The 17949-nt window shown below is 49.3% G+C and overlaps 1 protein-coding gene across 4 annotated transcripts in view; it reads left to right on the top strand.

Moving 5' to 3' along the window:
* Positions 1-17949, top strand: part of TANC1 (tetratricopeptide repeat, ankyrin repeat and coiled-coil containing 1) — a 224407-nt gene that overhangs the window by 195187 nt on the left and 11271 nt on the right. For all 4 annotated transcript variants that reach the window (XM_045560314.1, XM_045560312.1, XM_045560311.1 and 1 more), the window contains 3 exons: positions 567-752; positions 3007-3085; positions 17311-17444. In XM_045560314.1, coding sequence (XP_045416270.1) covers positions 567-752; positions 3007-3085; positions 17311-17444 — 399 coding nt within the window. The remainder of the gene's footprint in view (positions 1-566; positions 753-3006; positions 3086-17310; positions 17445-17949) is intronic.

Raw genomic sequence — 17949 nt, 5'->3', positions numbered from 1 at the left:
TTCTGGCTAGGTGACCAGCCCTGACTTTGTCGCCCCTGCGCTCACCTGCCTGCAGGTGGCCTCCTTCCCCACTCAGATGCCACCTGGACTCCCTCCCTGCCCCTCGTTCAGAGCTGTATTTCCCAGACTCCTCCCTTTCTATGGCTCCGCTGGCTCAGTGACCAGAGGACTGCTCTACTCCCCTAAGTCACAGCTTGTCACAGTACACTTAGAATGCTCCACCCAGGAACCAAAGTTGAGATGAACAGGGCTTTGTCAGAGGTTTCGGTCTGTGTCTTCATACATGCTCACAACTTGGAGCTCACGCAGCGTCCTGGAAGGACACAGGGGGTGAGGAGGGTGTCTTGTGATGGCCAGACCTGCAAAGGGAGCCCGAGGCCTGGAATGGTGCATTCCTTATCACAGAGTAACCAGACGCAGGCTCAGTGCTCTCCAGAAAAATGGGTTGGAATGGGAACCCATGTACCTTGCAGTGGGGTGGGGTTCGCACACAGCAGTGGTGGTGACCCGTATTCTCGGAGGAAAGGTATTCTTACCTGTGCCCTTTCTCTGCTCCTGCTCCCCAGGTAGACCACTTGGATAAGAAGGGCCAGTGTGCACTTGTCCACAGCGCACTGCGGGGCCACTGCGACGTTCTCCAGTACCTGCTGACCTGTGAGTGGGTGGCAGGGCCTCCCCAGCCAGGCACACTGAGGAAGAGCCATGCCCTGCAGCAGGCGCTGACGGCGGCCGCCAGCATGGGCCACAGCTCGGTGAGTGGGGCCAAGGGCTTCCTTCCTAGGAAACTAGAAGCCGCAGCCCCGTGAGTCAATTGCTTTTGCCAATCGCTGCCTTATGAGTTGTGAGCCAGCAACACACTGAAGGAATGAAAGAAGATGAGAATTTCAAGAACTAGCAGTTGGCTTTAACCACTTGCAGTAGAAGGTCTTCCGTTGGCATCATGTCCTTCCCACGAGTGATAACCCGAGGAGGGTGCACAGTGTCGTGTGTGTGGACGGGGAAAGGCAGGTTTGTTCTTCTGTGCAAGGCCTGGTGCTCCCAGGGTGGAGCCTGCCTGTGACATTCATTCTCTGCTCTTCCTAATCCGTTTCCCCCTTCCTTCCCTGCTCTACTTTGCCCTCTAGCCCTGCTGTTTTACATCTTTTCCCCCTTTGATTCATTCTTTTGTCCTTGTGATCTTTTAAAAATAATCACACGGAATCCTGGTTCTAAAATTGTTCTTGAATATTTGAAGGATTTTTAAAAATAGAGCTTTAATGCTCTGATAGTGTGTAAGAATGCTTGTCATTTGCAGCTCCTGCACTGAAGGAAAGCCCCATGCAGTAGTTAAATAGAGCATTTATTTCTGGCAGGTGTTAGTATTCCTCAGTTTGAAGATTTAATTTTCCTCTCCTGACCTGTGTGCCTTCCCTTTATCTGTGAATTTAATAACATTTTACTCTCTTCCGTGTATTTCTCACTTTGAATTATCTTCAGGCAATTAGAGAGGCCAGTATTTGGTAAGATTCTTTCCCAAAGTGACTTAAAATAAATTTGATTGCAGAGCTGGCCGACTGACTTCCAGCATTTAAAACCCAAGGCCAGACACACACACAAACACGAAATGCTGGCTGGCTCATTTTTGGCATTTAAAATATTAGAAACACACATATATACAGAGAGTGTTAAGTACACATATCTGAAAATATAGCTGTTTTCCCTTTTTGACTGTTCCCGAAATCTGAATGGGTCTGAAATGTGGAAAATTATCACCCAGAGCACCATGAACACCACGTGACCTTCTCTGAACTCACCTTCACCCCTCGCTTTAAACCTGGCCTGGAGCAGCGCTGAGCACAAACGGCCTTAGCACAGCCAGCAGCCATTTCATCGAAAAAAGCAAGATTTATTCACCAAAAGCCTTGAATGGTTTATTAGTTGCCTGTTGAAATGAGTGGCCACAAACTTAGTGGATTAAAATAACACACACTTATTCTTATAGTTCTGGAGGTCAGAAGTCTAAAACTAAGGTGTCAGGGGCCAGTGCTCCCTCAGAAGGCCTTAGGGGAGAACCTGTTTCCTTGCCTTCTCAAGCTTCTTGAAGCCACCTGGGTAACATAGCTCCTGGCCCCTTCCTCCACTTTCAAAGTGCATCACTGCAACCCTGGTATCTGTCGTCCCATCTCCTCCTCCATCTGACCCAGATGTCTCCTGTCACTCTTACAAGGACTGTTGCCGTTAGATCACGTGTGTATCAGATGTGGACCTTGATAATTCAGGATAATCACCCATTTCAAAATTTGCAATCATGTCTGCAATACCCTCTTGCCATTTAGGGTCACAGTCACAGGTTCCTGGGACTAGGATGTGGACATCTTTGGGGGTTGTTACTCAGTTCACCACAGAGGCTGTGGGTTGGGGGACAGGAGGATGGCTTTGTCCTGCTCTCGCTCAGGGTGAACGCTGGCTCTGCGCCAGGCCTCGAGTGCTTCCGACTCCCTGAGAGCCAGCATTCCTGCCCCCATTCCTGTGACCCAGCCTGCTCTGTGACCGGCAGATCCCCGTAACAAAAAAGAATAATGCTACCAGCAGAAAATTATTTGGACAGTACTTATTAAAAATTTTTATTGAAAAAGGTATATATTGCCTGTTTTCCTTCCTTGTGAAAGATGGATTCACCATCTTCTCGTGATTTATGCAGAAACTGCACTTTGTGTGATCTGCCGTGTCCTTTGTTGATGAGGCTGGCATATTTGGGTCATGCTGGAATTCATTAGAATTCTGAGTACCTAGTAATCCTGAACAATGTTGCTGAAATTCACTGAATTTTTTTTTAAACTCTTCTCCAAGTGAAAGTGTGAATCGCATATGAATTATGCTTGAAAACGGTTTCATTATATTTTCTCTCCTTGTGCAGCATGAGATAATAATGGTTAAAAAACAACACACACTCTCCTTTGATACGTGGCATATAATAAGCACCTATTGCTATGAGAACTCATTAAATCACCTTGCCACTTCTGACAGGTGGTCCAGTGCTTGCTGGGAATGGAAAAGGAACATGAGATAGAAGTTAATGGCACCGACACGTTGTGGGGAGAAACAGGTAATTATGGTTCCTCCGCTTGCAGTCTGGGGCAGCTTGCTGGATGGATGTCTGAGCTCCCGTTTTGGCCTAATTGTCTTCAGAATGACTTGTGATGCATGTAGTCCTATTTTTATTTTATCATGAGGCATGTGAAGTTTAGAGCTTTTTAAACCTTCCAAATGAGTAGTAAAACTTCCCTAGAAGCATAAATTTGAATCGCTTTGAATTAGACTAGCAGTTACCACATAGCTGATGAGTGTCGAATGAAAATACCTAAATAAGGTGGTACTTTCTGGTTTGCCAAGTCTTCACACATGCTAGCTGACACAACCTTCCTGTGACTTGTGCAAAGTGAGCTGGGCAGGAACTTCCATCCCCATTTTCACATGAATTAAAGGTGGCTCAGCACAGAAGGCTGTGGCCTGCCCTGCCTTGTAGAATAGGGTAGAACTCAGGCCTCATGGAGCCTGCTTAAAATACTAAATGCAAGCTGTAAACGTTTCCTCTGGGTCTCCATGGTGGGAAGGAAGCCTGGGTTGAGAACATCTTAGTGTAAAGACTTGAGTTGGTACTTGTGAAACTAACCATAGATAATGCTGCTTTGAAATTTTCCATTTGCCTGGATTAGTATCAGATACCTAAGACTTTAAATTGAGTTGTTTTTTAATAACTATAAGCAAGAGTGTTTAATATGCATTTCCAGATTATGTTCAGTGTATGTACATAGTGTATATGATTTCTACTTCTCTTGTACATATTTGTTTCCAAATGCTTCTAAGTACTTTGCTGACAAAACAGATGGTGGTGTGGAGACTGTATTAGCTAGCTCACACTTAGGAAAAGCTGTAGGGATGCTCCTGGCAGGAGTGCAGGCCTGCCTTTCAGAACCTCGTGGCCCCTCCAGGGCTGTCACCGGTTTGCCCCGTTACTCCGTGTGGGGCTGAAGCAGGAGCTGGGCACAGCCCCGGGATGCAGAAAAAGCTCAGGACTCTAGACAGGGTTGAGTTATGTGTAAGGCTGAACGTGTGTAGATTTAAATATTGCCACTAATTCTTTATGGGGTCCTTTCCCCGCCTTTGTAAATAGTATGGGCTACTCTATAATTTGGTGAAAGAAAAGTTTCTGTCAAATTCCACATAATGAGTGGGCAGCAGAACAGTCGAGTAAATAAGAAGATGACTTGCTGACAGCCAGAACCTAAATCTCTGTTCTTTCATTGCCTAGTTCAGGCACTTTGGACAAGTTATTTTGCCTCCTTGCCAAATGAGGTAAATAATATCTGCCTTCTAGGATTGTGGTACACACTAAATGAGGTAAAGCAATTTTACCCAAAGATCCCTGATGATAAGAATCTCTTGGGACACTTGTGCCTAGAAATTCTGATTCACTAGGCCAAGGGAGAGCCCAGGACCCTGTTTTCTTAACAAGCATCCCAGGTCTTTTCAGGTGACCAATAGCTTCTGGAAAAATGGAGAACTCTTGTGCAGAGCTGTCTGCAATGCCTGACACAGGGTGACACATAGAGACGCCCATGGTGACAGTGGGGCTTAGGGCTAGGAGTGACACCACACACTCAGCTCAAATGGGAATTTCTAAGTTTTAATATTCAAGATGATTTTTTTTTCTGGCAGGAAATTCCAGAGAAGGGCTGACTTTGAAGGCTCTGTGTAAGCTCTGTTTTTTTCTCTCCATGACCAGTTCTGAATTTCAGCATCTCCCCACTTTAGAATGTGCCAGTCAGTTGATGGCTAAAGAGACACATGAGAAACTATGGAATTCCCACTGTCCTTTCTTCCTTTTTTTAAACATACCCACGTACTATCTCACAGTTTCCATAGGTCAGAATTCTGGGAAGTTTGGCTGGGTTAGCAGGCTGTGACCTAGGGATTGACCAGGGCTGTGTTCTCATCAGAGACTCCACTGGGGAAAGATCTACTTCCAGGCTCTGTCAGGTTGTTGACAATTCACCTTCTTGTAGTTGTCCTACGAGTATTAACAAAAAGGTAAATAATGGTTCAGCCCCTCCCTTCCAAAGCCTCATGCATAACCTTCCAACCACTTTGCAGCCTGGGAAGCCATTCACACCCTTCTCACCAGGCCTTAGAGTGGATTTCGTCAGCCAAGAGTCTATTTGAGATACTTAAAAACTTAAACCAAGAAGAGGCAAGCTGAGCACTATTTTGCAGGTGTATAGAGCCGCTGTGGCTCTCTGTGGACCGCGTGTCAACAGAACCAACCTTGCCTTCTCTGCCTTTTTCTATCTGGTCCCTTTCTCCTGTGTTCCTTGAAAAATAACCACCATTGTTGACTACCCCGAACCCCACTGCTCTCCAGGTCTGTGTTTGTCAAAGGAATACCTTGAAATCTTATAGGGGAAGTTTTAGATGAGAGAATATCTGCAAATGTGGGGATTTACACGAACGTATGTTGTGTTGTCCAGAATGTGAGGTCTGTGTTTGGGGTTTGGCCATGGAGGGTCTGTGTTTGCCAGCCCCAAGTGCAGAACAACTGCAGACGAGGCAAGCGCGGGTAGACTGCCGGAGCCGCACTCCTCGTGCCCTGCAGAGAACCGAAGGCCTTGATATAATGATCCTGTGAGCGAATGGGTCAGCTCACAGCCCCACTTCTCACCCAGCCTCGACTTCAAACAGCAAACCCGGGCAGTTCCCCAGCCTGTGTGGCTGCACTGCCGTGGGCATTGGTTCTCACTGCTGTAGGAAGCCTCAGAAGTGAAAGAGGTGGTTTTGCTTCCTGCTCTTACTTGAGCCTTGTTCTTGGGTGCAGTCAATGGTGCTTTATGTCCAGAATGCTCTAGAATGTACCTTATCTGTCCTTAGCCGTAGCACAAGGATAGGATCCCAAGAGTGTGACTCCTCTAGGTTGTGGGAAGTTGGCAGAACAAGTGGAAGCTGTGTATGGTGATGCAGTTCGTTATTTCTCTTTGAACCCGTGTATACATTTAGACGGGTCTGTTCAGTATAGATTTAGTTGTAAACAGCTTGGCTTTAAAATGCCAGCTAATGCAGTTACAGGAAGAGTCTTCTTGTTCTGTTGTTGACGCAGCTGCCTGTCCTTGGAGGCTGCTGTCTGCCATGCAGCAATGCCGCTGTTGGGAGCACAGCTGCCGCCGTCTCTTCTCTCGCACAGCCACGGTTCTGGGGTGGGGTGCTGAGTCAGTGCACGAGGTCCTCCACTTTCTTGCCAGGACAGTCCCTTGGAGTCTCAGTGTGTCTATTTCATATTGCAAATGCAAAAGTGTGGTGGTCTTGCCCGTCGCTGATTAGAAAGAAGCAGCCTGTTCTCAGAAGCGGTGATCAGCCAGGGAACTGCAGGCCAGCGGGAGGCCCCTCAGGCCACCCTCAGGGCCCCAAGCACCTCCTTGCTGGTGACCCCAGTCATCAGCATCATCACAGAAGTGTTCCAACTTAGGTTCGAAGAGAGACAGGAAGTGTGTAATAGATTTTTAAGACATTCACCAAAAATGTGAACAGTGTTTAGTTTTGGGGTTTATTGCAATAAATCCACAACTTTTAGAAAACTCCCAGACTACCTCTACTGATTCGGGAGAGCAGAGGGCTTAGCTTATGTAAGTTTTCCCTTACACCACAGTCTGGGGCCATTTGCTTTTGTTTGTCTGATGTTATAGACAAACCCTTCAAAATCATCTCTGCTGTTCCAGTGAGTCTTGAGCTCCCCATACCTGCTGTGAAAGGCTCCAGTGGAGAATAAGAAGTGGTATGACAAGTGCCTGCGTCTAACACCGCCACCCTCCAGGCTGCCAAGGCTCTTGGCTCTGTGACATTCACAGACTTGGTCAGACGGTGTTGGTCCCGTCGTTTCTGGGCAGCCTGGAACATGGCAAGAACCTCCCAGAAGCTGTGTCGTGTCTGTTCCAGGCATTCCACGGCCATGACAAGTCCATGCTGCCTCCCACGAAGCCCCGGCTAAACTGAGTTACTGTTTCCACATCAGTGTTTGATGTGAATCAGCCTGAACCAAAATGACCAGAGACGCTTAACCGGTGACCTCATGTGGTTGTGAGTTGTCAGCAGGACTGTGTTTCCAAACTCCAGGCCACTCAGGTGTGAGCCTGCCCTCTGCGTTTCTGGTTAAAACTTCTCACTCTGAGTAGAAGGGAGCAGAGGCCCTTCTATCTCAGCATTCGCCATTCGTGCAGGTCTGCCCGTCTGGTGCGCAAAGCTGCCCCACCGACGGCCTTGGCTCACTCTGCAGTTTCCTTCCTAGGACTCATGTCGATGCCTCTCATTGTGGGTGTTGCTTGTCTGAGGAGAGGCTGTCCCTTGAGCTCACCTGTGTGCAGGGCACCTGTCCAGTAGAACTCACCTGTGTGCACAGCACCTGTCCGGTAGAACTCACCTGTGTGCACGGCGCCTGTCCGGTAGAGCTCACCTGTGTGCACGGCGCCTGTCCGGTAGAGCTCACCTGTGTGCACGGCGCCTGTCCGGTAGAGCTCACCTGTGTGCACGGCGCCTGTCCGGTAGAGCTCACCTGTGTGCACGGCGCCTGTCCGGTAGAGCTCACCTGTGTGCACGGCGCCTGTCCGGTAGAACTCACCTGTGTGCACGGCGCCTGTCCGGTAGAACTCTCTGTGATGATGGAAATATTCTCTCGGCTGTGCAGCATGGTAGCCACTGGCCACGTGCGGTTGTTGAGTATTTGAAATGAAACTTCTACAGCTGAGGAGCTGCATTTTAAAGTCTTATTTTATCTTAATTTATTTAAATTTAAATGTGCTCTAGTGGCCATGGGATTGGACAGTGCAGGTGTAGTCTTAGTGCTTGTCACCTAGGTATTAACCAAGTGAACAAATGGATTTAAAGAAAATAAAGCAATATAATTTTTAGGACAGGTGATGTTCACTTTGCAGAATAATTTGGGAGAAATACATATCGGAGAGGGAGGAGTAAGGAGGTCACTCGTGGGACCCGGAATCCTGATTTCTTTGTGTCCTAGCACAGGTCACATCCTGTGGGACTCCAGGGTGGCTTAGATGCTCACAGATGCAGCACCTGTGTGGAGGGTGTGAGCAGCTGGGGGTTTATCTTTGCGAACACAGCTATTAGCAAGTGAGCATGGTGTGGGCAGAGCCCATCTTTGTGTCTGTGCCACTCCCCCTCTGCACCCGGGATGTGCCCTCACCTGGTCTCTGGCAGTGGCCCTCGGGTCCTGACTGCTTGGTGGCTGGTCCACCAGCACACCTAGCCCCGGGCTTCACCCAGGTAGGATGCCGACTGCTCCCTGGGGGTGCCCTTCCCTCAGCCATGAAAGGGGGTGCCCCTCCAGAGTTAGTTCAAAGTCTGACTGAAATACTTCACGTATATGTTCTTTTATGTGAAGTCAGTGCTATTTTAATTGTTAAATACATTGCAAAAGAGTTTAGTCACGTAAATAATTGTTTTTTATTGTCAAATCTGTTAAAAACACTATTTGCCTTTGTTCCTAAGAAGGGCTGAGTTTTCTCCACTGTGAATTGAGTAGGTTATTCAGCCGCATACCGCACCTGCCTTTTTGTAGCACGTTGAAGCAGTTGAGCTCAGCGTGTGCTAATCGTAGCTCACCATTGGCTGATTCTGGACAGAACTGTGGACAGAGCATGGCTACCTCTGGAACTGGAGTCTCGGGCATTGTCCTGTCAGCTGGGGTGCAGTGTTTCCAGGCCAGATTGGGGGAGGAAGTTATGGCACCTGTTTCCATATTGGGCTGTGAAACTGGGTAACGAGTTGTATGTAAAACTTGATAATTTTAAGTTTGCCTCTTGTCTCCGTGGGACTGCTGCACTTTCCCACCCTGTGGCCCCTTCAGCTCCCGTCACAGATAGACCCAGGCCGTAGACAGCGGGCTTACCACATCCAAGGCCGCCCCAGAACACAGGGGACAGGATGCCTTATTGCCGGCTTAAAAATGACCCTTCATTCATTTGAACTTTACCTTAGGGTTTTTGGAGAGGGGAAGGGCTTGGTAGGATTATAAAGTAAATTTAAAACTTACTGGGTTGAGTTTGGCATTCATATACACGGTCATGCGGCACATAATGACGTTTCAGTCAATATGGGACCACATATACGTTGATGGTCTCATAAGCTTGGGAGCAACAGGCCACGCCACATAGCCAGGTGTGCGGTAGGCTGTGCCATCTGAGTCTGTGTACACAGGCTGATGGCATAACGACGAAATCACCTAATGATCCATTGTTCAGGACGTATTCCTGTCGTTAAGCAACACGTCACTGTAGAGGTACATCGCAGGGCAGAATTTCAGGTGGGAGACCGGGAGGCAAGGATTTGTGCATTCCCTGTGGGGGCATGTGGGGGGTGTGTGTTGAACACACGTGGACTTTCCTAAATGCGTCCTGTAGAGAAAAGCTAAGTGACTTGCCGCGCCCAGCAGTTGAAAAGTGTTCAGTAGATGTTATATGCTGCCAGGGTTGTCATAAGTTGCTTAATAGTAATTATTATTATAATCTATTATCTATGCTATACATTTGGTCGATAGAGTATTTAAATGAATGTTTAAGTAATGGAATCTTATGGTTAGTTACTTTAGGAAGATGGAGTCATAGGTCAAGAGTAGGAAAGAAAAATTTTGGTCACACATATAAAGTCCTATTTGGTGGCAGTTGCACATTTTATTTTTTAAAAGAGCTCCTTGGCAAAAATTTGGTTCATGTTTAATCCTTAACCCACCCACAGAGATTGTTTTTACAATGGAATCGGTAACAGGGTTAGGAGTGTTTTGGTTCCCCAGATTTGATTTTTGCCTAATTTTAACCTCTGATAGATAACTCCTTGGACATGGGGTGATGTCTGGGGAGGGTGGCAGATGCAGGGCCGTTACATGATGCTTGGTTGCAGCCTGTTGCCCCCAGCACAGCCCTGGGGAGATCCTGGCCCTCCTGAGAGAGTTTTGCCAAATGAGAACAAGCAAGGTGTTACAAACAACAACTGAGTTGTTAAATTCAGAAAGTACAGTCAAGCCTCTGAGAAATGCGTCATTAGGTGATTTCGTTGTGTGAACATTAGCATGTACTTACACAAACCTGGGTGGGGCAGCCGCTGGACACCTGGGCTATGTGTGTAGCCTGTTGCTCTTAGGCTGAGACCTGTACAGCATGTTCCTGCACTGAATACTGTGGGCAGTTGTAACACAGTGGTAAGTATTTGTGTATCTAAACATGTCTAAACATACAAAAGGTGCAGTAAAAATACCATATTATCTTACGGGACTGAAATGTCATTATTACACAGTGGCACATGACTTCCCATTCACAAGGTCACTGAGCCGCCAGCTCCTCCCAGCAGGGGCGCCGGTGGATCCTGGGGTGTGTTGGCGGCTTACTCTAGACCCCAGGGCCTGGGGGTTTGTCTCCAGTGCAAGCACAGTCTTAGTAAAAACAATCTTTGTTATGTTGCATTTTATCCTTTAAATTGTTAAGGATTAGGTTAAGTAACTACCCAGTCTTCGTAGAGATGAAGAATTTATAGCTCTTGGAAAGCATTTTCTTACCCACTCCTCAGAGACAGAAGGAAATGCCTGAGGGCGCAAGGCCCTGAGATTCGGCTTCTGCAGATCTTAGCCCTGTTCTTGCAGGGTGGGGGAGGCGTGTCTCTGGCTTCTGGCGGCAGGGTGAGGGGGTGACTTTCAGTCAGGGGACTTGGGGGCAGCTGCTCTGAGACCCTCAGTTTGACAGCCCAGCTCCAGATGGCAGCAAAGCAAAACACAGACCCAGGTCAGCCTCTGGGCACAGCAACTTCAAATGGCAGTTGTCAGAAAGTAGGAGGGGCAGAGTGTCAGTCTCAGAGCGTAAAAGAGATCATAAAATCCCAATTACATTTTCCCTTTGAGAGAAAATAGTTGAGTAATTCCCACAGTCCAGGTACACTCTCTCCTGTTCTTTTCCTTGGCAGTTGAGTGGGCTGTGTCCCTGGAGCCACCAGCTGAAGGTCAGACGTGACTCTTTGTTACATCTAGCGGTTTTCACCTTGGCCACAATTAGATGACATTTATGAGAACCCCACTGCTTACTAACGTCAGTGCTTTCATTTTTTCATTTTCCACTCATTTCTATAAAAGACAGGAGAAGCCAGTGTAATAGGAAACAAATGGCACAAATGAACCCAGGTGTACAGGCAGGGCTGGGCCCCTCTGCTTAGCTGGCGGGAAGTGTGTTCTGCAGGTGCGGTCTGCTGTGCCCAAGTGCTCCGTTCGGCTTGGAGAGTGAATGGTTGAGGTCACTGGTGTGTCATGCGTGAAAGGCAGTTGTCTGGAAGGGGGGAGCTGTCTCTGTGTGCCACCTACCTGTTCCTTCTCTCCAAGGCTCCAGATTGGGTCCGGAAGCAAATGAGGGTGGAATAACGATCCAGTTAGGACCCTCAAGCAGGGCCATCCCGCACCTGTGTGGCAGGTTCCTGTGTGTTTGAGTGACTGATCTGCTGTAAAATTTTATAAACAGTCCTGTTTGTGGAATGACTGTGTTCCCGGCTAGTTGACAGTCAAGTTTTTATGAATCAAATTTTTGCCCAAAGAACCTTAACATGTAAAAGATTTTTGCAAACGACCTATTTTATGGGACAAAGAACTATATCTCGCTGACATTTCCAATAGTTCAGATTGTTGAGTATCAGTCAGGCTTTTCCTAAAATGAACATCTGCCATTACAAATCTACCCATGCTCTGAAGACGGGACAGTTTTGTTGAGGTGAAATTATTCAGATCGTCAGAAAATTTGTGCTTTCCTGGGAATTTAATTCACAAATGCCATCTTGTTAAGGATTTTCCAAGTAAAACAAATTGTGTCCAATTTGAGTCCCGAAAAGTGGCATGTATTTGTGTTGATTTTAAAGCTTCTATTTCCTACCAAGTCTTTGTTTCTTTTTTGTCTTTGTGTTTCATTGGCCAGAAGAGGGGACGCTGCCCCACCAGCAGGGCGCGCTCTTCTCCCGCCCTGGGGCCCATCCCGCATTGTTTCTGGCCTGACATTGACCCTCCTAAGGGCCTGGCGGTCAGCACAGAGCTCAGCCCTTTCAGCAGAATAGTTGGAATTCCTGAGCATAGTTTCACTGTGATTTTGTTTGCTTAAGCGTATAGTTGACTGCTCTGCAGTCGCTTGTTTCCTTATATGGTCTGTAAGTCCTTGTGGCTGCTGAAACCTGAGATACCCCCTAGCCTCAGGAGTTTGCAGTGATGGGCCCCAAAATATTCAGTCTGAGTAGAAAAGGGAAAACGCAGATCCTGTTGTCCATCCACATGTTTCCAGGAATTTGCGTGTAGAATGTGATCTGCTTTCAGCCCGAGCAAAGGCTGCGGGTGCTTACGGTTCCCCGTGCCCTGGAAAGGAAGCTGATCCCACACAGCAGGTGGGCAGTAGAGGTGGAGGAGGACGGGTCCAGCCCAGTCGCTAGGCCCAGGGTGGCGCTCTCGTCCCTTGTCAGCTGCTCCAACTTCTGGCTTCTCCTACGCCTCCGTAAAACACACAGTCCCTATTTTTAGTGCGGGGCTGACGTTTCTGATGTGCTGCTGTTGCAAAAATTCAGTAGCAGATGCAACAGAAATCCTGATTTCAAGGCCCCATTTGTAATGGGGACGAAACTTGTTTACCAAATAAACAAAAGGATTGCTGTGGTGGGTTGGCCGCTTCAGATCTCGTCAAGTGGAAGAGTCCTGTGTGTGTTCTTCCCTGAGGAGTCCTGCGTAGACACTGGCCCCGTCACTGGAGCACACATGCCTGTGCACGAGTACACGTGTGTCTTTGTGTTGATTTGTTCCTCCTAGTCAGTCACAGCCAGAGGAGGAGGAAGCGAAGGAGCTCCCCACCTGGAGGGAAGTTGCAGAGGAGCAGCAGGTGCAGGTAGTGGCTCAGCACCTGGATCTTCCAGCTCACGAACCACTCTCAGGGCCACTGTCAGATACTGCATGTTGCAGGGGAGGAAAAAAATCATTTTCTCCTTACCCGTCATAGTTCGTACTTTGGGACAGACGACTGTAACAAGAGGAAGGCAAACAGAAGCTTAATAATGTGTAACACCTCATGTTGTATACGTGGGAGATACCCAGAGAATGAGTAAACCTCCAAGAGATGGCACAGACTTTAGGCTTAAATACCGTTGTTCCCCAAAACAGAGATGACAGGTGTGAGGAAGGCTGGGTGCAGGGAAAGCAGTCAACAAGCACAAGGGGTGTGAGGCGGGTTCTCCATTGAGGAGTCTCTAGGATTTAGTCATCCTTCTCTTCCTGGGATGGAAAGGAAGACTCCCTTCCAAATGGAGATTTCCTTTATGATGTAAATTTCTCACATACAGGTAACTTCTGTTTTCGGAGATTCTCCTGTGTCTGCAGTTTTTCAAAATAATCCTGTGCCAACGAGGCATATTTTGGGGTGGTATATTCTGGTCTCCTACAGTCATATTTGGGGGTGGCATATTCTGGTCTCCTGCACTATAAAGTGTCTTGAGCCTGCGGTGGTGGGAAAATCACACACATTATCATCATGGCGGGAATAGACAGTGACAGGGATCCCAGGACAGCAGGGACCAAGACTGGCTTGCCTAGTCTCTCCTAGTACGTGCAGGATCACCTCACCTTGGCCGCGGGTTTTGAAACACTTTGGGTCTGGGAGCCCCCACCGCTACCTCAGTGCATCAGGATATAAAACTGATACAAATACCATTCTGTTAATGCACATTTCTAAGTTTGAATGTCTGTTCAGTAGGGACGGTGGGCCCATTTGCGTGGTATAAAATATGGATGGTACTTGCAGTCCCGATCGGCTGTAGCATCCACTTCCTTTCGGTGTTTTGTTCCGGTTGCACTTTCTTGACAAAGTCCACATGCATCCAGATCCGTGATGCAGATGGCAGCTATTGTTAAAATCGCTCTTCTAGTCAAAAAAGAAATTCTTTGACTAGAAAGATGACAGGAGAAGCATTATCATGAAGACTGTCCAATGACAAGTTGCTCTGGTCCCCCTTGTTAATGCGCTGGGCCTCTGGGTGTTAGAATTCAGTAACAGCAAATGTGCTGGGGGGAGTATTGTGTTTATTACAAATTGTTAAATAGTTAAGGTGCTTGTAAAGAGTGAAATTAGAATAACATTTGCTGAACCTTTGCAGTCTTTGTAAATCTAATCTGGCTCAACTTCTTAGCTTACAAATGAGGAAACTGAAGCCCAGAGACCTTGCGGATTTGCCAGGGTCACACATAGCAACCGAGACTAGAGCTATGTCTTCAGGTCACTTGTCATGTGTTGTCCTGGACCCCTGGGTCCCAGGGCTGAGGAGTCCCTCACCTTCTGAGAGCCTGTGTGTGGGGTCTCTGCCAGAATGACTCTCTCAACACACGCTTTGGTGCCAACTGACCTGTCATGAGGGCCGTGGCTGGGTTTACCAGATATCTCCTTGGAGCTACAAGGGACCATGTCCCACTACATGCAGGGTCTGTCCTGCCACAGAGAGCTGAAGAGAACCTGCCATCAGAATTGGCCGTGCCTCGTGGAAAACGGCTGCTGCTCTGTCAGAGCGTCTCGGCAGCTGCCTGCTCCTGCTGCCCACAGTGCGGCCTGGGAAGCCGGCAGTCACTTCCTGCTCTGTCTCTCCTCTCGCCCCCCACCTGTGCCTTTGGTGCTGTCTGCTGTGACCATAGATCACGACAGAGCCCTTGATAAACACACCTTTCTGGAGAAATATGGTGACCTCTTTCCTGACAAGAAACAGGCTGCCCAGGTGGCGAGTAATAGCGAGTGGGACGTTCCGAGTTGGCCAGGCTGACGGACCTCCCCTGGCCTCCCTGGGCTGCCGTGTAGACCCTCACAAGGGGCTGGGCTGTGATGAGTCCCCTCACTGCTGAGGGCCACCCCAACTGAGGACCCAGCGCGAAGTGAGAGCTGACTTACCCTCCTGGAAGGCTGGAGAGGAGGGGTGCATTCCCCACCATGTCCTAGGTCTGACCTTGACATCCTTAGGTCCCCAAGGATAGGACAGCCTGCTGCCCTGGCTCCCCCTGTGAGTCCCGCCTCCTCCCTCACTGGTGGAGCATCCTCCCCTCACCCCCCTTGGAAGCAGAGCTCAGGGCACCCATCCAGCAGAGGTGGATACCTCCATGACGTGAAGAGGTGACGTCACCAGCCATGCCACACCGTGACCCTGAGGACAGTCCATAGACACTTTGTTTCTTCGAGGAACTGCCGTTTGTCTCAGATCAGGCCCAGGTGTCAGGTTTGCATCCTCCTGGGTGTGGCGCTCGGGGGTTTTAAGCCAGGGCCATGCTGATTAGAAACCAGGGTCAGTGTGGCCAGAGGAGGTCATGGATCAGGCATTTGCCCAGGCTTTACTGTGGGTGGCAGAGGGGGCATCTGCCAGCTGTCCCGAGAGGTCTCCAGGAGGACAGGCAGACCTAGGCGTGCATGTGCAAGGTCTGAGCCTTTGGCAGAGTCCTGGGCTGCTCTGAGGCTCCTGGGACACTGAGCCAGGCCCACTGTTTGCAATAGGAGGCCCATAAGTGACCCTCTTAGCAGTTTTCAAACTGTGTATGAACCAGGTCACCTGTGCACATTCTTTTGTATTTTGTTTCTTTGAATCAACGTTAGGTTTGTGAGACTGACCCACTCTGTTGTATTTGGCTGCATGGTGTTTATTTTTGTTGACGTTTAGCTTTCTGTTGTGTGACTGCACCGTGATTTCTTGACGCATTCTACTGCTCATGGCCACTGGGGCTGCTATGACCAGTGCTGCCCCAGTTTCTGGTGCACCCAAGGGTGCCTGCAGGGTGCGGGTCTGCAGATGGGGTGGCCGGGTCTCAGGACACGTGTGTCTGCCACTCACTAGTGTCAGCCTGTTTTCTGGGGCAGCCGCCCGACTTCCCTCTCCCAGCAGTGCACGAGCATCCCGTCCTCCCACATCCATCTCAGTTGCCTGGATTACTAATGAGGTGCGGCACTTGTCTTAAGTTCATTGGCATTTGGACTTCACCTTTTGAAGGGCCTATTCCTGTGTTCCCCATTTGCAGAGAGGCCTGTTCCCTGACGCGCAGGGACACTTCTCTGTTCTGGAAGCTGGAAATGTGCAGGTTCAAGGCTGTGTTTAAACAGTCGTCCCAGCCAGGCACCAGGGGTAGAGCCGCAGCATCACACTCGACCACCCCATTCCTCCTCTGTGTCGTCCCTCCTGGGAGTCTCCATCCCACACCGCTCAGCCCCTTCCTGTCCTCTTGTCCCACAGAGGAGCTTGTCAGGGATTGTCTCTGCCACTACTACTGTCCTTTCTCTAGGCAGTGATTCACAGGATGCAGCAGAAGCACCTTTGCACCCATCTTTTTACTGCCCCCACACCCAGTTAAGAATTGGGGAGCAGGGCGGCCAGTCACTGACAAGAAGGTGTCACAAGTACCCCGACTTGCTGTTCTCTTTCCCTTCATGCCAGCTTCGTTTTACCCTTAGCTAACTCCCTGCAGCACCCCCACGATGGGCAGCTCGCCGCCTCTGGGATCACACCAGTTTGTTTTACCCACGCAAGGCGTCTACGGTTGGGTCCTCTTTGTTTTCATCCAGAGTTCCTAACTCTGAATCCTGACGGGTTAAAGAGATTCTAAGCTCCGGGAAGGCGGGGATGATGCGATATGCTTTTCACTGCCTCAGTAATTACTCTGGAATGAAATGTTATGACTTTAGGGTAAGAAGCCAGATTGGACAATAATACTAATCTCTGTGTGTGTTCCGCTACATTCTGGTCATCTCTTGCTGTGAAAAATGAAAAGAAAACGTAGTCACTTCTGAATCTACAATTCGGGCCAGGTGTGGTAGGGATGGCTCACTTCTGCTCACATGGCTGTAGCTGGCGTAGCTTGACTCAGGCTGGGGACCCAGTTCCAGGATGGCTTGTGCGCGTGGTTGGCTGCCGGTGCTGGCTGTCTGCTGGGAGCTCAGCTGGGAGCTCCACCCCAGTTCTCCCTGTGGGCGTCACCACAGGGCTGCTTGGGCTTCCTCACAGTATGGCATCTGCATTCCAAGAAAATGCAAGTAGCCCGTCGCTTAGGACCTGGTCCCAGACAGTCCAGACACTGGCACAGAATCGTTCTGCTGTGTTCTATTGGTCAGAGCTGTCCCAGCCCACCTAGGCTCAAAGCGGGAGGGTGCACAGACCCCTACCTCCCAGTGGGAGAAGTGTCAAAGAATTTGTGTTCATCTTTAATCCACCACATGCTAACGATTCCACCTCCCTGTGACTTTCCTTTAGCCCTGACTGCGGCTGCGGGAAGAGGGAAGCTGGAGGTCTGTGAGCTGCTGCTGGGCCGCGGAGCTGCTGTGTCCCGGACGAACAGGAGAGGGGTTCCACCTTTGTTTTGTGCAGCACGCCAGGGACATTGGCAGGTACCCAGTGGGCCCTGAGTGCCTCAGAAGCAGTGAGTGGGGACTGAGTTCACCACTGCCCGTCTCCCGAGACCACATGTGGCTCCCGGAGCCGTCTCTCTTTTTCCCCATTCGTGGCTTCTGCTTGTGCTGTCAGGACTGCTTGACAGGCTGGCACAGTCGGCCACGAGGCTGGGGAGCAAGGCCAGAGCCAGGCCAGAGACACGCGCAGGGAGGTGTGGGGCAGGCGGCCCATCATGGCAATAGGAGCTTTGCTCTAACATACACATGCTGTGTGGTGACCCTTTTGTCCCACATACTTGGAAAAGGAGACATCGTCCCTCTGGGTCAGCGCTGTGACTCAGGCCGGTTTTCTTCTGCTGCGAATGAAGCACTGTTGTCTTTAATTCAAGGGAGCAGGGGATCCCTGTTCCTTTAGTGTGTAAACAGTGACCACCACATCCCTGCCCCACACCTAGCACCAGGTTACACACAGCTACAAACACAAAGGGTCTTCTGCCCATTA

Source organism: Lemur catta, chromosome 8 (genome assembly GCF_020740605.2).
Source record: "Lemur catta isolate mLemCat1 chromosome 8, mLemCat1.pri, whole genome shotgun sequence".
Taxonomy (NCBI): Eukaryota; Metazoa; Chordata; class Mammalia; order Primates; family Lemuridae; genus Lemur; species Lemur catta.
Note: the sequence above shows the minus strand (reverse complement) of the source record. Positions and strands in the feature narration are given on the sequence as shown.